The sequence below is a fragment of the Myiozetetes cayanensis genome, unplaced genomic scaffold, assembly GCF_022539395.1.
Source record: "Myiozetetes cayanensis isolate MyiCay16 unplaced genomic scaffold, myiCay2020 scf3, whole genome shotgun sequence".
NCBI classification, from domain to species: Eukaryota; Metazoa; Chordata; class Aves; order Passeriformes; family Tyrannidae; genus Myiozetetes; species Myiozetetes cayanensis.
The window spans coordinates 52,235,605-52,262,725 of NW_026087521.1; the positions used below are offsets into that span (position 1 = coordinate 52,235,605).

Genomic DNA, 27,121 nt, shown 5'->3' on the forward strand with positions numbered 1-27,121 from the left:
TTTCTCAGTATCCAAAATATGGAGACATACAAAAGGGCTACTGAACAGGGTTTTTCAAGACTGGTGTCTCCATCTCACTGGAAGTCATCTGATGCAGAACAAACAAGGAGATATATATAGATAAAAATGCAGGAGAAACCCATGGAGGCCATTAGGAACAGGAAAGCAGAGCAGCCCCTTTCTCAAGGAATCTGATGCGGTCTGTGGCTGTGGGATGAGGCCTGGGCTGATGTGCCCAGAACAGCAGTGAGGAGGCCTGGAAAAGGCTGTGAAGAACATATGCACTGATTAATGTGAGCTTGGATTGAGCGGAGCTGGGCAGCACATCCCTCGACGCTGGAATGCTCCTGAAGCTGGGGGTCTAGCCAGTACCCGTCGCCCCAGATTCGCCTCAGTTCAGTACTGCTTCCTCACTGGAAGAGCTGCGGAAACATCACCACAAAAAGCAGCCCCGCATCAGCGGGGCCAGGACCAAGCAAGCCCGTGACGGGGGACGCGGCTGTGCCCGAGGGGCGGGTGCCCCGCGCTCCTGCGGCCAAGGTGGCCACCCCATCCCCGCCGGGGGGTGCCGCACGCACCGCGGGCCCTCACAGGGCGGCACTGGCCCGAACCGCAGCGCCTTTGGCCCAGCCTCGCCGCAAACAGCCGGGCCGCGGGGACGATGCGGCCGGGCCCGGACAGCCATTTCCCGCCCCGTGCGAGTCCGCAGCGGCGGCGGCTGCGGGCGGCCAGAGCCCCACGGCGGTCCCGCCCCGCCCGGCGCTCCGCCCGCCCGCCCCGCCCGGCGCCCGCCCCGCCCGCCGCCGCCGAAGGTTTCCGAGCGGGGGTCGCGCTGCTCCGGCGGCCTTTCCGGAGATTGCCGAGGGGCTCCGGCCCCTCCCCAGCCGCCGCCGAGCCCGTGACCGAGGCGCTCCGGTGGGTCGGAGCCCGGCGCTCCCGCTGCTGCTCCGGTCGCGGCGCGGGGCTCGCCGCCCTCCCCCTCCTCCTTGTGCCGTTCCTGCTCCTCCGGCATAGCCGGGCGCCGCGGTGACAGAGCGGGGCGATCGCGGCGGGGGGCGGCCGGGGCTCCGGCGGCGCGGATGGCGGAGGGCGGCCAGCCCCCGCAGCAGCAGCAGCAGCAGCCACAGCCGCAGCTCCTGGCCGGCGGCGGCGCGGGGTCCGCCCGCGGCGTGAAGCGGGAGCCGGAGCTGGAGCAGCCCATGCCCGGCGGGGACGGCGCCGAGGGCGGCCACAGCAAGCGGCTGCGGACGGAGGCGGAGGCCGACGGCGGCGGCATGCAGGTAGCGGGCAGGGCCGGGCCGTCCCCGGCTCTCCCTCCCCGGGGGCTCGGCCGGGCCGGGCCGCGTTTAATTTCGGTTTGCGGGAATCGACGCGTTGCACTCGGGCGTGCGGCCCTTTCCCCGCCGGCAGCGGGGCGAGCGGGGCTCCCCCAGGCTCCCCCCCGCGCTCCCCGGGCCGAGCCGGGCGGCCCCGGGGGCACAGCCCGGCACGTGGAACGGCGGCGCGGGGCCCGCGGGAGCCGCCAGCGGGTCCGGCGCTCCGGGCACCGCCGCGCAGCCCGCGGAGGCCGCGGTGCGGGGCCGGGCGCGGGGCACGGGCAGCGCTCCGGGGCCGGCGGGGTTCACCCGCGCCGCCCTGGGGCTCGTACCGCACCATGAGAAATCCCAGGTGCTGCCTGGGAAGGGGGAGAACGGGAGTAGTGGGGGCGTCTTCCAGCTTGGTTCGGGATCTCACGTCCTTGTTTGTCTTCTGCCAGCGCGGTTTGGTCGTCCCCAAAACATCGCTCGTTCCAGGTGCATTGGCTTTTGTGTTTGTGGGATGATGCTGGCAAGGTATTTCTGCCTCCCTTTGTCTGGGTTTGTGGAGGATTGTTTTATTATGGCAGTTGCACTGGCCTTTTCTGCTTCTGTCTCTTGTGACAAGTATATCGGAGCTCTTTAGAAGTGGAGTGATTTATTCATCTCAACTTGTTTCTTCTCTCACCTTTTCTTGGGCTGGTAAGCGCTGGTGGTAGTTTCCAAAGGGAGCATCCTGTTCTCCACTGTGCTTCTCATCAAGATGCCAAATGCCGGCCAATACTCTTCCCTTTTTGCTTCCCAGGCTGCCCTCGGTTTTCATGCTCAAGATTTATTTATTTTTTAAACAGCTTGCAGCAGGAGAGTTTTGTTTGTGGTTCTGTCTGATGTTCAGCCTTTCATGGTGGTCTCTGCACACCACAGCATCGTGTTTTTCCCGGTGTGATGGTGTGGCCTGAATGTATGCTAGAGCTTCGCACCCAAGTGCTGCCACTTGTGCTCCTCGAGGGCTGGCAAGAATCGTGCTGCGCTCTTTTATCCCTTGGAGTAGTGTGTTCTCCCACACATAGGTGTCAAGTATGACTCAGACAATGTGTACAGTTGCAAAGAGAAGGATGCTCAGCATCGAAGGAGTGCTTATGGTGTTGTGTCTAGCTAGGAGTTATGAATGAGTGCGCAAACATGGTGACATGAAATTCTTCCAGCTCTGCGGACTTGAACTGAGGCGGAGGCCCTGTGTAACTACAGGAGATGCACCAGTTTACCTGCAGTTAGTGGCTAAACTGGTTGGTGTTCATGTAAACCAATGGTAACTCAACTGAATATTGCCCGGGAAGAGACTTGGGCTGGTTTAGCAAAAGTCTGAATTTTTTTTCTTTTTTAATTGCAAGTGAGTACAATTTCTGTACAGGTTAAAGGCTCCTCTTCATATTTACAGGGAGAAATGTTTTGTTGTCTGTTCAGTGAATAGTGTAAGTTAGTGAGATTGCAGCGTTCAGCCACGGGGCTACGACAGTATGTGTGCGCAGCAGTGTGTAATGCTGGTGTTAATGATACTAGGGATTAATTGTGGAATTAATTAGTGGAAATTGGGGTTTATTTCTGTATCAAATGGTGGCAAACAGTAGAGAAATTAGGTGATGGGCAATTAGTAGGGTCTGATTTTTAAGTATGTCTGTAGTCAGTATAGCTGTTTTTCAGATTAGGACACCCATATTGTACTTACTTGGCATTTATAGCATAATTTTAATCTTTCCGTATGTATATATATATAAAAGATTTTTCAATCTTTTAAATATAAAATATGAAAAGAAACATATATGTTTATATACAAATAAACATATATATTGTGTGTGTGTGTGCATAAATACATACCGTTATTTGGAACTCCATGATCTTTAAGGTCCTTTTCAACCCAAACCATTCTATGATTCTATGTCCAGAAGTTTCCTTTGACTTCTTTTTAATGTTAATGCATGTGCTTATATATTTGGAGAATCTTACCATGTTTGTAAGCAAGAAGTACCAAATTTGAAACCAAACTTACAAATAATATCAGAGGTAGGAAAAAAGTTTTCTTCAATGTTTGGGAAATTCAGTATTTTTTAACCTAGAAGTCAAAGCACAAGATTGCCTTTTATGAGGATTTTGGTTCAGATAGTGTCTTCTTTTGAAGTATGTTATTTTAGAATAACGGGTTCTTTTTAGCAAATCCTCTATGTTTAACTGTATGTAATGCTTACAAGAGGAATAAAGAGCCTATTCTTTGATTCCAACCCCCCCCCCCCCCCCCCATGTGTACTAGAGGCTTTCTGGAAGCTGGAAATAACACCGGCAACTGTCATACCTTGTTTTTCCTGGAGATCCTGTCAATTTTCTACTTCCTGTTCCAAGAGCCACAGGCTGTTGCTGTGTAAACTTGGTGACCTTGGGTCTCTGAGCTGATAGCGAGGAATCACAGAGTGCCGTGCCCACCACCGTTTCTTCTGTGCGTAACCTGTAACAACCAATGGTTCAGGGTATGAACACGGCCTGTAATGCTGAAATAAATCATTTAGCTGTAGAAATTACTAATGCAACTCTAAAACTCATAGCTTTTTTGGGGGGCCTCTTAATGTGAAGTATTAAAACTAGCCTACGGGAAGGCAAGATCGTAGCTAGTTATTAAGACCTTGGGGCGAAGGGTGTCTAAAAGCTTAAAGCAGCCCTTATATTTACTGGGCTTCTTGTTTTCTGCTGTCTCAGGCCAGCATGCTCAGACAGCTTATGCAGTTAGGGTTTCATTATCTAATCCATCTTTGATCAGGCCGGATAAATGGTGTTTGGCCAGTGCTGATCTTGTTAGGAGGGTGGTGTAAAGCTGCTTGAGTTGGGATTGGGACAAATCGGATCATGGCTGCTATCTGCTTCTGGGACATATTTCAGTTAATCGTGGCGTGGGAGGAAAAGGTCCATCAGAAACTGCTGGTTTTTAGCTCCTTCTGTTTCATAAGTGGCAAAAATCAAACACCACCAACCAGGAATGTCTCCTGGAATTATTTGGGTAGGTTTGTGAGCTTTGGAAATGAAGGGCCCCAAAGGTACTGATGCTTTTTAACTGTATAAATACTAGCTGGTACCTAGTTTGTGCTCTTTGCTGGCTTGGATGGTTGGGTCATTTGGATCAGCTTGCTGATCTGAATAAAAATAATGCCTAACAGATGAGAGGGGGGGAAAAAAAGTTATATTGGCCAAAATCGCTTGTGAAACTGCACCGAAATGCAGTTGTTGATGCAGCTGTATTTGCTGCTTGTCAAAAGAGACTGACTGCTGCACAGATGGAAGACCTTGCAACAATCTCTCTCCTCCTCTGTTCCTTGCATGATGAAAGATGAGAAATGTTGTGGCTAACTAGAAAGTGTCCCTTTCTCTTTAGAGCTACAGTCAACGGTGTAATTCCAGGGTGCTGTTTTTGTATTCCCCTTCCAAGTGCTAGAGTTGTAACAGACATCTTACACTGCTGAATAAAGTTACTAAAATATCTTTACCTCGTTTTGCTTGGGGTTGAATGAGTTAATCAACTCCTCCCTCAGTCCCCAAGCTGAATTTTGATTTAACTTTTTTTATGGGGTCTAGACTGGTTAGTGAATTAAAATTATACCTGGGGGTAATATATGGGTGGAATTATATGCAAGGTGTGAACAGAGCTGATCCTTGTTCCTCTTTCATGAATGACTTGTGTGCTTAGGATCCCTGAGTGTTTGGGAGAGTTACTGTTCTGCAGCCGTGAGCATGGCTGACTGCTCAGGGCAGACAGTGCAGCTGTGGTCTGTGCCTCACCCAGGCCATGTAAACCTTTAGTGGCAGCAATGAGTGGAGACTTTGTGTTGTCATTCAGCCATGTCTGCATAGGGTTCATAAAGATGACTGGTGCTGTTGAGATCAGTCCCCTGTGACTGAATAATGATGTAACAGACGATAAGTCTTTCCTCCGCAAGAAAGTCCACGGTTTCTTCTCCTGCCGTGAGCCAGAAGATGGTCTGTAACACCCTCTACCAGCCCAGCTCATTCCACCACGAAGACTGGAAACCTTGAACTGCAGTATGTCACAGAAAGGGGGGAGCAGGGACATGGCTTGTGCTTCATGACAGCCACCGGTGTCCTCATTCAAATTGTGGCCTGTTTGTGGTGCTCCAGAGGACAGCAAGAAATCAGTCTGTTGATAATTTCCTAAGGCAGGTTCGGGTTTACAAGTAAGAGGGCCGATTGGGATTGTAATCAAGAAGGGGCCAGTGAATAAAAGCTTTTCTGCTGTGGGAGATCCTATGGAAGTCGGTATTTTTAAATCTTACAGAAGAGAACATCTAGTTCCAGTAAATGGTGGAAAAGCTGTGTAATCAGGTTAGCTTTTTCCTCCCTCTTATTATTCATGGCATGGCTGTCTTTGTAAAGAGATGCAGAGCAATGCAGGGGATACAAGATACTATAGAGAAGAAAGGAAGTTCCAACCTTTAGAAGCTGACCCCTGCCTGGGATCCAGGATGAGGTTTCCTAGGATGCTTTCGACAGACTATTGCTGATGTGTTGAGACATAATGAATCACCTCCAAGTGTGTTTTTGTTTCTCTGTTTGCTTTTGTCCTTTGTTTTTTTAAAATATTTGCGTGTGATGAGTTAGACCTGACACAGTCTGGGAACACTTAGAAAATCTCCAGTTCAAAGAAAACCTTTGGCAAACAGACTGAAAGTTGGGATTTTAGAGTTGTTGAGAATGCTTTAATGTTGGCTCTTTTCTCGCCCTACTCAGGAAAATGGAAAGCCCAAGTGAAGTATTCTGGATGCTTTAGTGTACCCCTCCAGGCTCTCTCAGTATTTCTCTATGGATTCCAGAGATTTGTGTTTAAAGGTGATGTCCGCAGTTGCGAGGTTGGAAGCCAAACAGAGGTCTGGCTCTACTGGAGATGGTTTCCTTCTGAATATGTGTACCAGCTGTAGACATATGCTTTTTATTTTTCCTTTTCAGAATTCCTATTTAGAAACATGAGTGCTCTGGTATTTTGCTGGAAGCCTGGCCTCTCCTTTGCACCTTGGAAAGATTGCCCACCTAGCTGAGTTTGGAGCAGCTCCAGGCACATCCTGTGAAATACCCTCTGTTGGCTTTTCCTCCCAGTCATGTAGCAAGCAGGGCTCCCACTTTGCCCTTTTGCATCGGGAGTTTGCACCTCTGTTTTCAAGGCTGTCTCAAAGAAGTGCTGGTCGCTGAAGGTTTAGCACAGATGTTGCTGTGCTGGCATTGTGCTTTGTTGTGACTGTGCTGAGAGTTTCCTGAGGGTGCTGAGAGCTTTCAGTGGCTCTGCTGTGTGAGGCTGGTGGCAGTAGGAGTACCACAACACGTGAGATGCAAAGAAGGCAGCAGTAAAATAAAATTAAATTAAAAATTTAACTGCTTCATTTGCAGTAGTGGTAGGGAAGCAGAATTGAAGTTGAGATGGATCTGGACTGGATTCTGTGTGTGTGGTCTGTGGCCCCCTGGAAACTGCTGCTGGAGGACATACCCCTGTTAGCTTGGAAAAATAAAGCCTGTCGTTAGCAGCATTTGGTTGGCTGCACAGGAACCTCTGCCCCTTTGGAAAATGCTAGGGATCACATCAGTTGAAGGTGTTTCAAAACCTATTACTCTTGTGCTGCTGACTTGTCTCCTGGCGTGCAGCAAACCTTGGTTTTTGTGTGAAGTGAAAGAGAGGGGGAGATGTTTTGGGTGTCTGGAAACCTCTTATTTAATTTGCCCATCTCTGATATTACTTGACCTTCTGCGTTTATGCGTCTTTGCTGTTGAAATGTGGTGGCTGAGGGATCAGAGGAACATCCAGAAGAGAAGTGAGAGAAGCAATTAGAGGTAACGAGTTCCAGTTCATTGAAGCATTCTGTTGATCTACATTTTACAGTGGTATTGAGTGGACGCCTGAGTGTAGCTGTCATGAGATAATCCCGATGTTTAGGGATTAGAGCTGCTTGGCTGCATTTTGGGCCTTAACTCCCTTTGCTCTCCAATAAATTTAATTTTGCCAGCAATCTTGTAAATTCAGTTTGAAAGATGTGCATGTATTTTCCCCAGCATGCTTCCCCCTCCCTCTGCTTTACTTTCCTGAGTTCACCTCCTTTTTTCCAGGTTGAGTTAGAGGTGTTTATAGGAGCCAAATCTATGATGACAGGGGCTATATGAAACAGTCCTCACCAGTCCTAGACCATGCCGCTGTTCTGACCCCACAGCATTCCCTGTCAGGGCTCTGCTGAGCTGTCCTGCTGAGCTGTGCCAGGGCACCTTTCCTGCAGGAAACCTTTGCTAAGAAAGTCCCGACATAGTTTTCTAGGTTTCTAAATTGCGTTCTCGGCTCTGGAAGATTTCCAGGGTGTTTGTGAACCGTTCCAGTGTCTCTCTTGTTTGGCTTGTCACGTGTACATATGGCATCTGTCGAAACCACCCCTATCAGTTCTCTTGCTGGTCTGAAGGAAATGGGTCTCTAACTCCTTAGCAGTGATATGATGTATTTAAGTGGCCAAAAAGAAGGAAAGGTTGTATACAAAAGCTCCATTGTTTAATGAGGGGCATCAGCTGAACTTGAGCTGGATCCAGCATCTGCTTGGGCAGAGCAGGAAATTTTGGCAGTTTCTGTCAGCTCACTTGGGGTGGCATTGGTGTTCAATCAGCTATACCATTGCCACCTCCTAACCTTTGGAGTGTGGGCAGAGTGTAGTTGCAATTCATACTGATTAGAAGAGAGGTAATGAGATCTTTTACTTGGATAGGACAGTGGGATTCACTCTGGCATGTTTTGGAAGGGGCTGTGTGTTCACGTGGCTGTTGCCTGTGCTTGCCTTTGTCTAGGAGAGTTTGTTGTGCAGAAAGATTGGATGCTTGCTTCAAAGAGCATGGGCTAGAAGCACTTGTTGCTTTTTTTGTATGACTTTCTTGGCTTTTATCTGCTCATAATTGCCTCAATAATAATGCAAGTATTAGCATAGAGATGGGGAAGAAGCTGCACCATTTAAGGGGGAGGAAAAACCCCTCAGTGTATCAGCACTTTTTACCCTCTGGCTGTACACAACTAAATTTCCTTTAATAGAGAGACTAAAGAAGCAACTTTATGTGGCATTTCTGTGTGTTGCAAATATCAGAATATGTTCCCCAGAGGCCTCTGGAGGTCTTGGGATCTGGATCCAGCTCAGGTTTCTTCAAGGAACAGGAGCATTGTGCTCTTTTAACTGAGGCTTTCTGTACAGCTTTCCCATTGCTATTTCTGTGGGAGATCCTTGCAGACACTTTGGGGTGGTTGTCACCACTGGGGGTGATGCCCAGGAAGAAAATCCCACCAAGGCATCACTAAAAAACCTTGATTTAGTGCTGCGTGGGCTGAGGGGAGGCTGTAGCTGGGATCCTAGTGCTATAATTTGCTGCTTATGGTTGCCATTCCCTTACCCGGATAGGGGTGGGAAGGTTGCCTTTCTTCCAGCCTTCTCACTGACCTCAGGCAGTGAGGCCCAGGAAGGCTGGGCTCTGCCCTGCTGCATGGCTGGGTGCCTTCTTCCTGGGTTCTTGGATCTGCAAGCAGAGGAGCCAAGCATGACTCTCCAAGCGGTTTCTGTGGGATCATACTTCTGAGCCATCTCTGCCCATCTTTTTGGTTTTATTCTGTTCTGTGGCTTTGCTTCCTTTTTGTGGGAAGAAGAAATGAGGGGAAATGCAAGGAATGGCCCCTCCATTACCCTTCATACTCTACTGTCTTGGAAAGCAGATCCATCAGAGGCCTCTTTCCTATCCTTGTTTAATATTAAAAGCCCTGTGTAGTGCTGAAGTGAAGCTGGACCAGGATGGAGTGTATTTTGTAGGTACTTTGCCTTGCCTTTTCTTGAAGCTCAGCTTTGGAGTGACGTAGGGTTGTTCCTGGGATTAAAGACTGCTCTGTCTGAGTGATGCTGCTTTTACTTCCATTAGTGGGACCAGCCACACAGCCTGGGGAGATCCAAAAGGTTCATTCATGGAAGGAAATCTCGGCTGTGGTGTTGCTGCAGCATGGGGCATGCTGAAAGAAGTGGGAGCTGGCAGTGTGATATGGGCAGATGTCCTGGGGCTGGTGGCATGTACAAGAGTAGGAAGCAGGAGTTTGTGTTATGTTGGCCTTAGGAATGATTCAGATCGTGGAGGAAACTGAGGCAATAAAGCGTGTGCAACACTGCTGCTGTTTTGCAGTAGTGGATCTGAATGTCTCTTGGGCAGCCTGTAGGAGAATCCAGTTGGCTTTTGAAGCTCCTGCCCATCCTGCTATTTGTTTTGTCTAGGAGCAGAAGTTGAAGCGTGTGAAAATGCAGAATGCTTTCAATGCTTCAGTTTTTGGGAGAGGTGCGTTATGCTATGGCAGTGCTGTGGGGGTTGGGGTTTGACCTTGTGTGGTCTGAAGGTGCTGGGTGCTGTGTCCTCAATGCAAAGGAGACAGAGAACGTACCAGAGTGAGAACCTGTGCTGCAGCAGGCTGTGACTGGGGAGACTTGATACACGGGGCATCCGCATGGTAAGGGCCAGAGTTCATGCCCAGCAAGTGCCCAGCAGGAGAACGTGGCAAGAAGTCATCGTGTGAAGTCATAATTATGTGGTTGTACCTCTTATGTTTTTAGAAATGACTTCACCTCCGCAAGTGTAGCAAATGGATAGTGCTCACTGAGCGCTATTAAATCTAATGGGAGTTTGTAACCAGTTAAAATGGGTGTGAGGTCAGGTTTTGGACCAAGAACTATCCAATATTTCATTTCTTATTTTTCATCTCATGTATGACCCCAAACTGAATTTACTGCAGATAATCTAAACTTTGCACTGAAAACGGAACGATTAATTTTTAATGGTCTCTTCTGTGGTACTGACTACTGTGCTTCAGAGATACCGATGATCTTATTTTTTCTGAGATGTAGGAAAGGTATATTCTGTCTTATTATAGAAATGGGAAATTGTGGAACTGGTAATAAAACCAGTTTTGCAAAAAATCTGAGAAAATTTATAACCTGATTTATTTTTAATTAGTATTTTTTATTGTAGTTGGTGAGGTTTTGGTCAAATCCTTGACCTACGGCTCTCTACAACATCCACTCTATATGTGAATGCTGCTGCTTCCACAGGCTGATCCTTAAGTGTGTCATGTTGAGCAAATATAATGTTGTCATCATCTTAAAAAATAGCAGAAAAGCTTGAATTAAATAACTTGGTCATCATTGTAGTTAAACTTCACTTGGAAAATATAGAAATGTAGTCATTTCTAAAAACTTTTTAAGTAGAATGAATATTGCTTGTCTTTTACTACAAAACCACATACCTTTTGGTTTCTGCAGCTGTTTCTCCTGATCAGAACGCAGTGCTTCCTAGGCTTGAATGCAGCAGGGATTGGGAAAAAATAGCATATAATCCTGATTTGTTGTAACATCCCTGCACATGAGGAAACAGTGAAAGTTGCATGGGTAGCTGTAGCTGCTATTTTTTAATCCACAGCCCTTGACTTTTGCAGTTGCTATTCTGGGAGAGAATGTAGCTACCTTACCTTTTGAGTTAAAAGCATGTTTCGGTCTATTAGTAATCAGAGAGCTGCTGTGTGGACAGGAATGGCAGGAATTGGCTCCTGACCTGCTCCTGCGATGGCTGCCATGTGGGATCTGCAGCTCTCTCCCTTCTTGGGGATCCAGGTCTCAGTGTGGTCACTTGGGCTAGCAAGGAGGAGAGAGAGGCATGTTTTGCTGAGGAGACTTCGTGACACATTAGGGCTGCAAATCAATCCCACTGCTTTTTGAAAAGAGGAGATAAAGACTAATCTGGCAATACATTCTTTGTACCTCTGCATGTGCTCTGGGAATTCTTGTTGCCTTGAAGTGACAGGAGGAGATGAGGCTGGAGTCCTCTCCAATGCTCACATAAATCCAGTGGGGACCTGGCATCTGCTAGTGTCACCAGCTGCATCTAACAGCTTTTTCTCTATATGGCCTTTGTAGTACCTAAGCACTTCTTGGAAGATTCTGACTTCCTGGGCTAGTTGGATTTCCCTGAGAGTGGTGGTCTGCATGCCAAGTGTTGTTAGAGCTGGGCTGAGAGGTCGCAGTCACGGACAGGAGGCAATACCATCCTCTGCAACGCCATGGTGGAATGGATTCAGCAGGAGGTGATAGTGGCTTTTGTGAACAGTGCTATCTGTGTGATGGTTAGATGTCAACCATGGACCAGAGAATGGTTCAGAGAAGGGGAATCTAAAAAGAAATGGACCAACTGTGGATTTTGATTGTTGAATAAAGAGTTACAGTGGAACTAACTCTTTGTAGTGTTTCCATCTGTCATGGTTTAATCCCAACTGGCAACTAAGCCTCACACAGCCACTTGTTCACTCCTCCTCACTGGGAAGAGTGAAAAAACTTGTGGGTTGAGATAAAGACAGTTTAACAGGTAAAGCAAAAGCCAAACATGCAAGGAAGGCAAAACAAGAAATTAATTCATCACATCCTACGGATGGGCAGGTGTTCAGTCATCCCCAAGACAGCAGAACTTCATTATGTGTAATGGTGACTTGGGAAGACAAAATCCCTCCAAATGTCCTTCCTTCCTCCTTCTTCCCCCAAGTTTATATGCTGACCATGACACCATGTGGTATAGAATATCCTTTGTGTCATTTGGGGTCAGTTGTCCCAGCTCTGCCCCCTCCCAACTTATTGTGCACCCCCAGCCTCCTTGCTGGTGGGTTGGGGTAAATCAGAAAAGGCCTTGACTCTGTGTAAGCACTGCTCAGCAGTAACTAAAACATCTTCGAATTATCAACACTGTTTCCAGCACATATCCAAAACACAACCCCATACCAGCTACTGTGAAGAAAATTAACTCTATCCCAGCCAAAACCATCACACCATCTATCCATCCCTTCATTCAGGGCTCACTTCTGAGCTCTCAGGACTGATGGACTTGGATGTGGTGAATGAGGCTGAGACTGGTATTTGAATCTGTATTGTCTGACCATCTGATAAACGTGTCTATATATATATATTTGTGTGAGACTTTGCCAGGAAATTGAAATTATGCTTGTAATTAGGTCTGTTTTTTGTGTGTGTTTCTGTCCACTGATTACATCCTTCCAGAAAAGGCTTGCTGCATTTCATTATCTTGCCTGATCTCTTCTGGCTTTTAACAGGAATATCATGTGGTCAAATACTGCAGATTCAGAAAAATAACTTTTCCCTGTTGATTAATCACAAATGAGCACCATTAAGAATTCTTGGTGCTTCATATTCTGTCTTGAAACCTGTGTGTCTATGGGGCTGAGAACTGAGTATGTCTGTTTTGGCCAGACCAGTGCATAGGTTCTCCTGGGGATGAGTGTTTCCCTTGGGGAAGGTGTTGGCTAGAATAGATGAAAGTGCAATGAGACTTTGTGTGTGTTTGTTTTCCTCCTACCATTAATTGCTTAAAGGGTTCAGTAAGAATTCCTCCTCTGCTGTGGGTTGATGTTTTCATCTTGAGTGGTCAGGTATCTGTAACTGCTTGGCATGCCAGGAGGAGCATGGGTTGGATTTGCAGCTTTGACCATGACTCCTTTAAAGACTAGGAATTTTTTGATGAATGATTACACTGAAGTCTGGAGTCTTAGTTGATGGATGTAGATGGAGCATGTCCATGTTGCTTGGGAAGGTTTCCTTAAATAGGCATGACCTTTGTAGTGAAAACAGGAAGATAGTTTTTGCATTGGATTTTTTTTTGAGCATAGGGTTTGTTTCATTTTTGGAACTCATGATTACTGCAGGCATTTACAGTGGAAGTAGCTCATAGGCTTGGTAGCTTTGTGGGATGAGGCTTGACAGGTCCACTGGAGTTTTGATAGGAATACTGTGTTGCTTTGCAGTGTGCCATTTGATAACAGCATTTATTCATCCTTACCATATTTGTTACATCCTTTCTGAACCAGCCTCTGTATTTTTGACTTTGGTGGTCTGGTTCCCCTTCCTTCTCATGCTGGCATAAAAACCTTTAAGGCATCACTATGTGTGGGGAAAAGATTAGCCAGTCTGCATGTTTTAACATGTAGCTGGGGAATGGATAGTGATTCACTAGGTCTGGTTCACCCTGCAGTAAGTGTTCTTGTTTCTATTGGTTTCTGTAGTTGTTAGTGTGGAATTTGCAGGCAAACTTGGGAGAATGGTCCTGCTCTGTCAGAATGAGGAACCCTCTGGCTGCATTGTGAATGTGGTGACTGTCTTCCCGAAGTAGTGCCTGTCCCTTGCCATCCTTGGGAGGTGTAGCAGGAGGTGGGTGTGTTTTGACTCCCGTATGCACTGAAGTTTTCCAAGATGCCTGGTTTCACCTAGTCACTGTTGTTGACAAGGTGTTGGCAAGCTCTTTCGTGAAGTCTGTCTTTAAATAAACATAAAATTTCTATGCTTGGGCTCAGATAGCCATTGTAAGGTGTTCTGTGAGGTAGCTTCTCTTGGATTTGGTGCTTGATAAGGAGATGATGCGTGTGTTCTGGAGAAGATGCAGTACACTGGACAGACTGACCAGCCCTGCTGGCACAGTAGTATTAAGTACTCTCTTTGTCTTGTGTAGTTTACCTGATCCTCAAGGTTAGTCTGAAACACAAATTTTATGTCCATTATCCTGAGTAGTTTCTTATACTGGCTTACCAGTTTCTTAATACCTGAATTGTTGGGAGTTTGCAGTTAAGATTCTGAGGTCTGTAGATCTGTCTGGTTGGTTCTGCAACTCCTGATTTTTACTGTTGTTTCTGGAATAGGATTTTAAAGACAATCCTGAAATCTCTGGGCCCTTTGGGCAGGAATAAACACGTGGCGTTGTTCCTCTTCCATGGGTTAATTCCTACCATTGTAAGGCTTTCTCTGCCTCTGACTTCCTGGGCAGGCTTTTTGATGATGAATACAGTCACATTAAGTAGTGCAGAACTTCTTAATAGGTCACTTCCCAACTTTACTTCGTAGGTAAATACTTTTCTGTCTTGTGTGGATTTTCCTGGGCTGTGGAGGCTGTTGGGTGATTAACTTCACTCTCAGAATGACGTGGTTATTTACAGATGACTATTACTGAGTGCTCCTCATGGAGGCAGCGATCTTCGTGAAGTTGCTAGAAAAAATTACCACTAATTTTGTACGGGCTGTGTTTGAACAGGGGCACTGTGGAAATAAGATTGCAGTGGGAAGGGAGTATGGGATGTGGTATCACTCATCTTCCAAAGGCTATTCCATCCTCATGGAGCCAGGGCAGGTGGTCCTGCCTTCTCTGGTGACTCGGGGGGGCTTTCACCTCTGTTAAATTAGTTCTGGGTTGGAGCTGCTGGAAGCAAGTCTAGTCAAATGCTAGGTCAGCATGTTCTGTGTGAAGCTAATTGGCAGGGTAGAAAAAGTGATGTTGCCTGTAGGAAACTTTCTTCTTACCTGGAAGAGGTTTAACATGTATAAAAATGTAAAATGTCCTGTAGGAAAATTTCTTCTTCCTTGCATGGTTAGCAGTGATAACCAAAAGCAAATTATTCAAGGCTGTGTTCAGAGCCCTCTGATAATATTGTCATGGCTTCTGCTTCTGTTTACAGATTTCCCATGTAGCTGAATTAAATTAACAAGACCAGTCAATTCATTGCTGCCGTATTTAACCCCCTGGGCAGCAATGAATCTGGCAAGGATGGAACATCATTTTCGTGTGCTGCTTGGAAAGGGAGGATGTACAGCAAAATGAAGTAGTGTTACTGCCTGGGGGAGGGGTTCACAGTCACAGCTCAGGTGTCAGACAAGGGAATAGTGCAGGTTCCCAGAAGTCTCTTTTTCTCCACAGCTTCCAGCGTGGCTCAGTTCACTAGGTAGCGTGAAGTTTTTTTTGTCATGTATGGGCTAGCCGGAGACTAATGTATCCACAGAGTTTGTTCAAGGCAGATAGCATTACAGGAATCAAAACAGATCTCTTGGTTCCTGTTCATTGATTTAATCCTTTGTTTTTAGCAGTTAAATATCCCTGTATTTTTTAGCCTAGCCTTCGTTATCCTGGATTTGAGCCCTTCTTAAATCCTAATTGCGTGGCATTCGTGTTAGGAAGAAAAGTGGTGTGAGGTAATGCACAGAGGAATGAAACAACTCCGCCAGCTCACCTGTGAAGGAGCAGAAATCTTGGAGCACTGGGTCCAGTGGGCCATCCTTATTCCCCTAGTTTGAACTAGGTGGTCTCCTTGCTTTAATGCTGTCCCCTCCATTTAAAGGAGGGTCCTTGGAGGCTTGGTGAGCACTGCTCCTGTCTTGTGCTTCATCAGTTTGCTGTGTTAGCAGAAGAGAGTTTGCATCATTTTACAACATCTTTCCATAGCACCAGAATTCAGTTAAAATTTATTACATATATGGATCTACATCCTGTTGTTACATGTTTAATATTTTCTTTAGGCTTGGACGAAGTACATGGTTTGTCTGTACATATTTATCTTTTTTTTTTTATTGCCCTCTCCCATGAGTCTGCATAGCTTGTGAGACTGGTATGATACTATGTGCTTAGCCTTGCAGCCAGTTTTGAAATCTTGGGCTTCACCATGCCATGCTTGCTTTTCTTGTCTGTTTGCTCCAAGTTTTTTATGTGTTTACAAATACCGGTACAGTTTGCATAGCAGAAAGTGTCCCTTTGTAGCAGCTGATGGACAGCTGATTAGGCTAAACCTTTGAAAGGCTTTTGAAAAAAAAAACCAACAAAAAAACCAACAAAAAACCCCAAAAAACCCCAGTAGTATTAAATTTATGACTTGCAAATGTTGTATTAGTACTTCTGTAATAAACAACATTAGACCACCTGGTGTAGGCTGGTCTGACTGATAGCAGCCCTTGTGTCTGTGGGGTATTTACAGTGGGTACAGCCTCTTGTGTAATGACTCCCTGTGTTGGGGTGTGTGGTGTGAAACCTTTCCTCGAGGCTAAGGTGGTCTGGGGTCAGTAGATTCTGAAAGAAGTGATCCTTTCCCTCTACTCTCCATTTGGCTCAGAATTTCTTTTTCATGATCTCATAGAAAATGAGTAATGCCAAAGAGGAGAATTTATCGCTCAGTCCAGTTGACTCCACTGTGGATGTGTTGCCTCTGCTGCCCTTTAGAGAGGGAAGGTGCTGTCCAGTGCTGGCAGTGCCCATCTGAGCAGTGCCAACAGTAGCAATGTGTGCACTGATGTGGCACAATGTATCGAGAGTGCAGCTGCACATCACTTCTGTCACCTGGGCAGCATCTGTAGCTCCAGCAAGGAGAGTCCTTTGCATGTTTAGTACCACCATGCCACTCTCATATCCATACTGCTTTAGGAGTGAGCGGTTGTCCACTCCTCCCGCACAGGACGGGGGTAAACATTTGCTCATCCTTGGTTTCTCTGATGCAACTGTGTTTCCAACTCTGCCTTTGTATTTGAGGGCAGGTCCTCCTTTCCCTTGGCGCACGTCCGCAACGTGCTCATGTGCCGGCACGCGTGTGCTGCCCTTGAAAACAGACCCAACTTATTAAAATCATTGCTAGTTGCCATGGCAGCTGTTGTCGCTGTGGGCTAATAGGAAAGGCAATTACTGCTGCATGCTGGGGAGCGTACGGGGAGGGTGTGGGCAGGGGGGGACAGGCGACTGCATGCTGATGAGTTGTGTGATGGATAGGCTGGCTGTCACAGTGAGCAAGCAGCAGAGGAGAGAAAGACCGGAGATGCCCTGTAATGAGGTTTGGCCAAATATGCCGTGTTTCCACCTCCTGGGCAGTCTCACAGAGAGATTCCCACCCTTCCTTTGATTGTGAAGGGGAATCTCGAGGTTGAGATGCATGTTTGCAGCTGGGTGCAGTGTGTTGCTGCTCAGTAACTATCAGCTGGCCCAGGAACTGAAACAGGGATCTGGAAAACTTTATGCATGTTGATGATACTCGTCTGGTCCCTTTCCTGCTGTTTTCTCTCTGTGGATATTCCTTTTCGGCTCTTACTTTGCTGTTTCCTGTAGGTCAAAGGTCATGATATAAAATAGCTCCAATTTTCTTGGAGTGAGAAGGATCAGTTAAGAAAACTGCTTCTCATAGTAAATTTAAAGCTAAAGGGAATTTGCATCCTTTATTCTCTGAATTTGGGCAGCATGTACCCAAGCAGCGCCAGTGCTGTTTGTGCCCAATGCAAACATGAGAAAAACAGGGACCATTTTATAGTGAGGAGCTTGTAGGAAATCAGTAAATTCCTTGAAAGATTTGAGTTGAGGAAGTAGGTGAGATCTGTAAGTCTGCAGTTTCTGTAAATCTTAGGAATATCAAAAACTGCTTGGCAGTGTCTGACAGAGCCCTGCATTCCCAAATTGCAACCTTCTGTCCCCCAATTTGTACTGCTTTCCCTTGTGCTAGGAAATGGCCTGAGACTTTGCTGTATAGGAGCTCTTCCAGGAGGTTCTCTTTGGACAGCAAGAGGCACATCACATAAGTTTCTTCTGGCTTCTAGAGTCCATGATGGTGTCAGTGAAGCTAAAATGATGTCTGTTGCCCCCTTCAATGGGGAGACAAGTCCCTGGAGGCATGGGGGAGGCTTGTGGCCCAGACAAAGTGAACCGAATTAAACAATCCTCTTGGAGCAGGCAAAATTGGGGCCTTGTCTGAATTTATTTCTCTCTTTCGGTTGATCTCCCAGCAGCTGTTTCCAACGGCCCTCTGGATCGTGCCCCGTTGGGATAGCTGCGCTGACTCACTCACTGGGATGGTTTCCGCTGCAAGTGGGAGCCTGGCTTCCCAGGGAGCCGTGGCACCAGGAAGGGGAAGGTTTCTGGTGCGTTTGATTCCCTCAGTAAAGATTATGCTGTGTCTGTTTAATTAGAGACTGCTGCTTTCTTCACTGGTGTACTAAATATAAATGGAGGAGCTGGTCTAATACACTTGAAGTTGCAAATGTCAGGAGTTGATAGCTTTATTTTCCTCTTACCGAATCTGATTTGATTTTAAGTACTGCCACTAAATCTAATGATGCAGTAATTCCTGTTTGTAAAACCGAATGAGGAATTTAGACTGAGAGGGACTTCATACTCTTTTCCCTTCTCTCATCCCGCCTCTGTTTTACAAAGGAAGAGCTACTGGTTTGCAGGTGTTTGTACAGTAAGATCTGAAGGGCAAAAGGCTTGACCTAAATACACTGTGAACTAAGTTTGTATTCAGCTAAAACACAGTTGTTAAGGTTTTCTTTCTGCATAGTTTTTGGCACAGATTTGTACATTCCAAACATTACCTTTGTGGCAGTCAGCAGAGTGCCAAAAAAATTTAAAAAGATAATAAAAAATGCAGGGAAGATAAAGAAACTGCTTCTGGAGCCCAGGCTTGCGAGGATTTACGTAGGGCTTCGTGTTCTGCTTGGGATTCTTTGTTTGCTGAACTACAGGCTAAGTCCTGGCAGGCCCCAGAGAGATCTGTAATGGGGCAGACATCTGTCTTTAAGATGCCTTACCCTGTCCGTCTGGTGTGCAGGAAAAGGAATAGGTATCAAATGAGATATTTTTTTTCCCCTGGAGGCTCCTGCTGAACACAGTGGACCCAATCTACTTCCATCTGCTTAGCCTTGTACAGTGCCATTGCACATGCTGTTTGCTTGAGCGTGTCCATGAGTTGTAGTGTGATGCCTGGGAAGTACAGCTGGCACTGCTGGCCGCTGGGTGAGGTGTTTGGTCCCAAATCAATTGGTTGGAAAGTTCTTGAGAGCAGAAGGGATGGGGAGAACTCCTGGTGGTGAAGACTGGTTTAGTGCTGTTATCAGCTGCCTGGTACACAGTGAGGCTCCCTGTCTTGCTGTCGGCTGCTGTAACTGCTGTTTGTTCGTGCCCTGGCCAATTCGGAATGTTTTTGTTCTGGCCAGTGGGATAAGGTGGGGTACCTTGTCTCAAGGCAAGCTGGCTGCTGAGCTGGAGGAGGAGGGAGCATGCCCATTATGTGCTGGAGGCAGTTTTGCCGTGTTGCAGTTTGCCTGTGGTTGGACAGGCATGCTTTAAAACTGAGAGTACCCAGAACTTTGGGCTGATCTACTGTGTCTCTTCTGGCCTCAAGAGTTGGTCTGGCAGAACAGTTTCAGCATTAGATGTCCCTGTGGAAGGGGAGGAAAGAAATCTAGTGATACTTTTTGCTCTTCTTGACGTTTTCCTGTTCCTAGTGGTGGCAAGGAGAAATTGTGTTTCTGGAGTGTGTTTAGTTGTAATCATTGTCTGTTCTCAGTCTGCAAAGAGGAGATGGAGACTCTCCTCAGTCCTTCTGTGTGCTCCTGCTCATCATTAGACATTACTGACTGGCACAGAGGATTTTTTTCCAAAAGCTTTTTCCTCTCCTGCATGATGCAGTGTTGAATCAGCAACCCTGTCGCTTTGAAGTTTAACATTTTTCATATCCCCAACACTCTTACATTGTCTCACTTTATCCTCCTTTTCCCTCCCTCTAGCTTTTCCCATTTTTGCTAGACTAATATAACGCTAGCATTTCCAGGGGCAGAGCAGTGGCTGTGAGGGAATAGCCTCCATCCTCTTCTGCTTTAAGCTTTGGGAGCCTGGCTGATGGAAAGCACATGACACTCCCGGTGGCTTTTCCTTCCAGGCGGGACACAGGGAGCTGTGTGTGTGAGGGGAACAAGCTGTGCTGTGTAGCGCGTCGGCGCTCCACTCCCGCTGGTGGCAAGGGCAGGCCGGGCTCGCTGGCTCCTGCCAGCGTGGCACGGTTCACCAAGCCGGCGGCTCTCCCGGCACTGCGGGCCTTGCCCACCCGTGTGCCGCTCCCACACCGGCTCCTCGTCCCGGTCCTGAACGTGAGTGCACGGGGTGGCTGAAGGCAGTGTGAACAGGCTTCGCCTTTCCTCGACATGGTGTAAGCGAGTGGAGTGCCTGAATTATTCACTCCTCCTCGGCCTGCTGTTCCTATTGAATTCCCGGTGTCGAGGCACCCTGCCAGCACCCGCTGGTGAATTCAGTGCTGCGCCTGCCCAAGGGCGGCCTGCGTCTTGTGTGTTCGGGGACGGGGGGGCGGGGGTCGGCCGCCTGCACCAGGCTCACCCTGGAGTTCTGTAGCTGCAGGTTGGTGAGACTTAGGTAGCCCTAAGGTCTTTCCATCTGCAGCGTGGGTGGGCGCCGGCCCTTTTGCAGGGTTGTTGGCAGGTTTGCCTGTGTCTCTGCCTTGCAGCCGTGCTGAAGTCTGCCTGGGCTACCAGATCCTAATCTTTTTCTACTGTCTCTTTAAATGTGGTATTTGGTATTGTGTCCTATCAGTATTTCTTCTTGGTGGTGTGGATTTCTCTGCAAACCACATCTTTATTTTCTACACACCATTTGGGGTTCTCCTCTCTTCTGTATACCGAGTTTTCAGGGATGGTTGTGCTAAAAAAAATAAATCATGTTTCACAGTTTCTGAGAGGAAATGTTTCTTTTATTGTTCTAGTGGAAACCATTTCCCTTTTGCCTATGATGTTACTCTTGGTAATCTGAATAATTTTTTCTTAAACATTTAAAAGATCTGTACTCTTCACATTATCACAACTCATAAAAGCTATTGAAGACATACTTTATACCTTTGGAAGCAGATTATCACTTCTCTTTACAGAAACTTCTGGGTTTATGTTTGGTACCATCTTCATTGTGTTGATCCTTGCTTTGTTCCTCTGTATTTTCTTTTTAAAGCAATTACAGCAGGTGGCTGGTCCCTGGGGAAGCTTCCTTTGACCAGAGTGCTCTCTGGTCCCGGTTGACAGAGTCGGATGGAGTTTCAGGTCCTCCTCCTGGCTGCACAGAGGAGTGTTTTTTCACCTCTAATTGGATCATGTAAATCGGCTCGTTCTTTGTCTCACCCTCTTTGTCCAGAATTTCCTTCTGGATTTTGATGAATATATCAGCCTTGACATGGAATTGAATTTTTCTTTAGTCATTATGTTGATATTTGAAAGCTAGTATATCTCGTGAGCAAACTAAGTGTAATAATCAGAATTGTGACCAATAATTTCCCTCAAAAAACAATTTCTGTAGTAGAGGTGATATGTAAAGGATGGAGTACACAGTGGAAAGGGCTGGCTTTTTGTTTTGTTTTTGGTTTTGGTTGTTTTTTTTTGTTTGTTTGTTTTGTTTTTTGTTTGTTTTTTTTTGTTTAAATCCTGTGCAGTTACAGCCCTCTTGGATTTTAGTGTTTAATAGAGTGCTGAGGGGTCTCCAGGGTCTGACAGATGCTGGAGAAAACAGAGCTCCCTCCCAGAGAGAAACCCAGTCCTTTCATGCCTGTGCAAATGCAAAGCTTTTCGATCTGCACGCTTTCCCCTCAGCCAAAGGCAAAGTGTCTTAGAGTCACTGGCTGCAGTTTGCAGTGTGTGGTTGTGATGGGCAACCTTGGCAGGGGGAAGAATGTGCTGTCCTTTTTCCCACTTTGACTCTTACACCTGGAGCAATGGAGTGTGCTGTTACCTGTGAAGCGGTGGCTGCAATATTGCTTGCTGTGGCTTCTCTGCAGCAAACAGCAGAGTAATTCAATGGAGAGAGAGGAGCAAGACAAACCCCAGGAAAGCCTAAATCATTGCATGTGTCCATGAGCATCCACTGGCTACTAAGTCAAAAAGGCCAGAAGATAGGGAACAGAGGGTAATTTTTTTTGACCTTTGTACTGGTAGGAATGGCGATTCCCTCTCCTTCCTGACAGTAGAGGAGAGGGAAATGTCTGAAAGAAGCTTCCTCCTATTGCTTTTAAAGTTGGAGGAGTGGGAGACACCAAGTTGCAAAGGTGTGAAGCCTTCATGCAGCAACCAGGAGAAAGTCTGGGACTGCACTTCCCAATTAGCACACAGAGCTTGCAAATGTGCTCTTGCTGTGGGCAGAAGCATTCAGCCCCTCCAGAAGTAAATACAAAACCTGGCAGACTGGGACTCATGAATGGTAAGACCTCCATGTAGTCAGCTGAGAAGCTAAACCTGATTGCTATGTGTGGCTTCTTGGATATAGGAGAGCTACAATTGCCATCACCAGAGTGTGGGGCTCTGTGCTTTTATATTCTCTTTGGGTAGTAGAGATTTTAAGTTTGGGAGTTTCTCATTTGTACCCATAGTAATGGCAGGAGAAAAGGAAAATTTTTTCTTCCTGCCCTCTTTCTTATTCCCCCAGGAGATTTTTGACTGTTTTCAGAAGGGAGCAGATTTCAGTTTTTTTCCTCATCTTCCTGATCTGATTGAAGAGCAGTGGGGGACAAAAGCAATCTCATTCAATCTGTGATTTGCATGTGTTCAACCCTTCTGTCCTGAATCTGTACAGTGCCTTTCTGTGTGGCTGATAACAGCTTTCCCATGCAGCAGCCACATCTGTGTGAAATTCCAACATCCTTTAATTTTTTTTTTTCCTTTTTCTGCTGCTGCTTCAAAGCTGCAAGTAATCCTCCAGGTACCAGTGCTATCTTTCAATAGACTCTGACTGATGCAATACTGTCTTCATATGGGATGGGATTTGGGAGGTGCGGTTTTTCACCCGGGTGGATTACAAGCTTCATTTTGTCACAAACATTTATACACTACAGGTTGTAGTGTTGGTGCCTCAGGACTTGTTTTTTGCATTAGAAAGATGCACTGCAAATTCAGCAACTTCCCTAGGCCTTTATGCCTTTATGTGACAGTTTTAGTGCTGCATAATCCCCATTGGTGTTGGTAGTTGCCTAGAAAGTGTAGAGTTATGTTACATTTTAGTTTTGATCAGGTTCATGTACAAATATATGTAATGTATGTGTAAATATATGTGCAAAAATATATGTTTTATATAACACAGCATTAACTTTTGTGGTCGTCATTTAGGTTGCATTAAGCAACGCAACTAGTATAACGAGATAGTTTGTTCTTTGCTATCCTTTTTAGGGAAAGCAAACTTCAAGAGAAGTTTTTGAAGATTTTTGTGCATTTTTTTAAGGGGAAAGAAAAGTTTTGCCTTTTTTTTTTTTTTTTTTTTTTTTTTTTTGAGACAGAGGGGTTTGAAGTAAGGATGTGCCTGCCACTCCTGGGAAGTGATGACATCTGTGGTCCTCCTTGGTTTCAAGAGTAATGTGTTTTGTAGTATGATCTCTATAAATGTTCACCCTGAGACATGCTTAGCCATTTGTATGGAGAACTGTAGTGGTTCAAGGCATGAAACCGTCACCTCTAGTTTCTGTGATTTGTAATTTCCTAAAGCTGAAGTTTTGTACTGTCACCATCACCAGCTGTAGTCCAGCTGAGGTGTAATGAAAGCATTAATCACTGAAGCCAGGTCATATTCCAAGCTAAGATAGTCTCTCAGCTCTTGGTTGTGGGCAGATCTTGTTGTTGAAGGCTGTAGCATCAGGCTGAGAAGCAGGAACGTTTCTAAAATATGGATAGCTCAGATGACAGAGGATGTTTGCTTTTAGCATGCTTAATAATGAAGTCTTCTCCATGCCTCCTCCTACCCCTGACATTCTCCCCAGAATCAGTGTTCTGCCGTTGGACTTGTCAAATCCTTGGTGTCTCTGTGTGACAGTGGTGGATGGGCCTGTAGCAAAGAGCAGTGCTTCTTGTCTGAAAGTCACAGAGGTCACAAATATGAAGCACTGAAAACAGAAGGGATCTGTGTGTGCTTTTGCAAATTCACTGGAGAAAAAGGTATTAGCATCTGTTTTTGTAGGTCCTCTGCAATTACTGATCTGAAAAATAGCTACCAAGGGCAGGTAGATTTAATTGATAAAAACGCTCTTTCCCTGCTGGATTCTCACAGCTCTGTACATAATTCATGGACCAATCATGACACCTTGGTTTTGGATACTTGTGGCTGCTGTCTTTAGAGCATCACTTTGCTAATGAAAACTTACTTAAGCAACTCCAATCTTTGGTAGAGCAGCAGCAGACTTGAGTTGCTCCCTGCTTCTGAGGAATGAAAAAAGGGGCAAAGTATGAGCAAACATCACTTGTATCTGGTTAGACCATACAGCACTGGAGATGTTTTGGGATGGGGAAGGGAAGCCATGAAATGTGATGACAACCATGACTTTCTTTGCTGCCTCAGATGATTGCTTAATGTTTCTTATGATGAATTCTTCAGGGGAGTAAAAACTCTGAATCTTAAAGCACTGTTAAAGATGCCTGTGTTAAAGGCTCTGAAATGCATGGAGGTCAAGGATTGGTAGTTTCTAAGGAGGAGTCTTGTCAGCAAAGCTCCCATTGTTCAAGTTGATTTATGCTGGTGGAAAACTATGCTTTCACTGAGAGAGCAGCCCTGCCTTCTCCCTGACTCCAACTATGTGGTCATACACCCTTCCATGTACAGGTGTTAGAGATTACGTGGCCTGTGGCGACCACTTTTGTTCGTGAAGCTTAATCCTTCTCCTTTTTGAGGGATTAGTTTCCAGGAGGATCAGCAAGCTGATCTGACTTGCCATGTTCTTCTGTGATCCCCACTGCGCATGCAAGAGGTGAGGTAGGGATGCACGCTTGGGAACAGGAGGGGGAAAAAAACCAGAGCAATTCCCTTTGTTGGTACAGTGATTTTTGAGGTTGGCTTAATCTGGCTGTAAAAACCATGCTCTTAAGAGGTTAGTATCACTGTGTAGCTCAAGGGAGTTGAGTTTTAATCCCTTTATACTTGGGTTGAGCAGTTGTTACCAAACGTGCAGAAGGAAGGAGCAAGTAGAACTGAATTTATAGGGCTGCAACTGTCTAGAGCTTTGACTAAGAATGTGGGCTATATTTACAAAGGAACCGTGAGAAATAAAACAAAAAAAGCAAGTGGTGCTTTGGCGTGGTTTTAAGCTTTGACTGGCTCTCGTCTGCTGTTTGCCAGGGTGCCTTCAGTCCAGCTCAGGAGTTTGCTATATTGCCAGTTTCTCTGTACCTAATTTAAGATGTTTGTGTGTTCAGTGGGAGGGTGGCTCCCTTTTTTGTTTCCTTCATCTGAATGTGCCACATAGGAAGATACAGGATGCTGTAATTTCAGGAGCCCAGTGTTTTTAGATCTCTTCTGTTCTGCGTTTCATCCGTAGGCTCAGGGAGGGAAATGTTACTTCTTAATGCAAAGAAGTCTCCAGGGATTGCACACAGGAGAGATTTTTAGACTAAATTATGAAGGAAACAAGCTTTAGGTGAATGTGCTGTGACAATCCCATCCCACACATACACACTTACAAACCAAGTGGTAATTTCAATTGCATTTAAAAGTTGGAGGAATTGTAATACCTTCCTAAAAGCTTTGTGGAAAAATGACGATGCAGTGGGAGAGATGCAGACAAGTGCCCCACGAAAGGCAAGGCAGTCAGGACTCGTGATTATGCACTCTGTATGGAGCAGCTGGACGATCTGTCTGGCCACGCCATGGTGTTTGCTCCCTTTTGCCTGGAGGAACCATAGCAGGAGACACAGTGGGGGGAGCTGTGGTTGTAACTGCGGGAGGTTGGAATGGGAAGCAGCTGGCGGGGGGGCAGGCAGAGGGTACAAATCTGCGAGGAACTAGTTTTGGTTAGTTCCACTGCCTTGTTTATTACATTGTCTTGCAGGCGGGGAAGGGAGAGGGCTTTGATGCTTTTGTGTGGTGCTGGCAGGAATATGCAATCCGGGGGTTTTGAGACCTCCTATCTCAAAAGGCGTGGGTCTTTTTCCAAGGGCTTTTGACTACCCATAAAGACAATAGGGTGGAACTGTGGCCCTGTAAGGAGTTTGTATGCTGTTTCTGAGGTCTTCCTGAGCTTTAACTAAACCTAGAGCTGGTAATAAGAGAAATGCATTGGAAGCTGTGCAGGCGTGCAGGATGTTGCAAGGAGGAACTGTGTCTCCTGCCTGTTTGACAGACCCAGATCTTGAAGTCTCCCAGGTACCTGAAATGCAGCAGCAACCTGGTGCTTTAGTGCTGCAGTCACTGCAAAGACCTCTGGCACCTATCTCGACATTTCACAGGTCCAATTTCTTCCTATGAGCTTGTGCTGTTTAATTGCAGTCTTACTGTTGTTGTTGATGGTTGTATTTAAATAAAGGATGTATAAGAATATCCAATGCCTGAGGCTGCTGGCAGCCTCTTACTTAATTTTTCCACTAATACATAAAGTTCTTGGCCCTTCTGGGTAGAACACAAGCAGCAGCAGCTATTGCCTTACAAGCAGGGCTAGCAATCCCATCTGGGCTAAACTGAAGAATTCAGACCACTTGCAGATACCTCGCTGGTTAATTTTGCTCTCCACAGTAACACGATCTTTCCTAGAAACGCCTTCAGAGAGGCTTGCCTTGCTTCTGTGTGCAATGAAATGGAAACAGTAACTTACTGTTAATGCCTGGTTTTGTCCCCATAGCTGAGTTGGGTGGTGTTTTGTTTGGAATCTTCCTCTCTTTTCAGAGTGCTCTCCCAACTTTTTGGATGCAGCCTTCCAAGGGAAGGTCAGGTCTTCCTTCCTTTTTCTTAAAATTTCGAAACAAAGCATTGCTTAAGCTCCTCAAAACTATTCCAGAGAGGAGGTGTTCCTCCTCCTTTGATTAGTGTTCCCTTTCTTCTTGCTTTAACTCTGTTCTAATTGTGACTATTGCCTGCATGGGGATGCTTTGTCCTTCCAGCATAAGTTATTGGCTAGGTTGGGGCACCAGCTGTAGCCTGTCATCCTGTACCATTTTTCTAGGCTGGGTACTTCTGATAGGTTGAGTAGAATTTCTCGCTTTTCATACGCTCTACAGTAGAGGTGGGACCACAGCTGCCATGCAGGCATCTCAGGGCAATCATGTTTAGCAATAGTTAGCTTAACGAGAGCAGTGAGGAGGTTTATATATCAAAAGTGCATTCCAAGGAGTCCTTGGTTAATGGCTTAGAAAACCTGTTATTTCAAGACATTT

At 46.2% G+C, this 27,121-nt stretch overlaps 1 protein-coding gene across 18 annotated transcripts in view; it reads left to right on the forward strand.

The window, feature by feature from the left end:
• The first annotated feature begins 838 nt into the window (after positions 1-838).
• The window catches only part of RBFOX2 (RNA binding fox-1 homolog 2), a 173,910-nt gene continuing 147,627 nt past the window's right edge, over positions 839-27,121 (forward strand). For 5 of the 18 annotated variants that reach the window (XR_007630095.1, XR_007630099.1, XR_007630097.1 and 2 more), the window contains exon 1: positions 843-1,280. Coding sequence is in view for 10 of the 18 variants with exons in the window: in XM_050325385.1 (XP_050181342.1) it covers positions 1,080-1,280 (201 nt within the window). In the remaining 8 variants the exon portion in view is untranslated. Of the gene's footprint in view, positions 1,281-27,121 lie in introns of all 18 variants that reach the window. The other 13 variants (XR_007630093.1, XR_007630094.1, XM_050325391.1 and 10 more) reach the window with 6 other exon arrangements.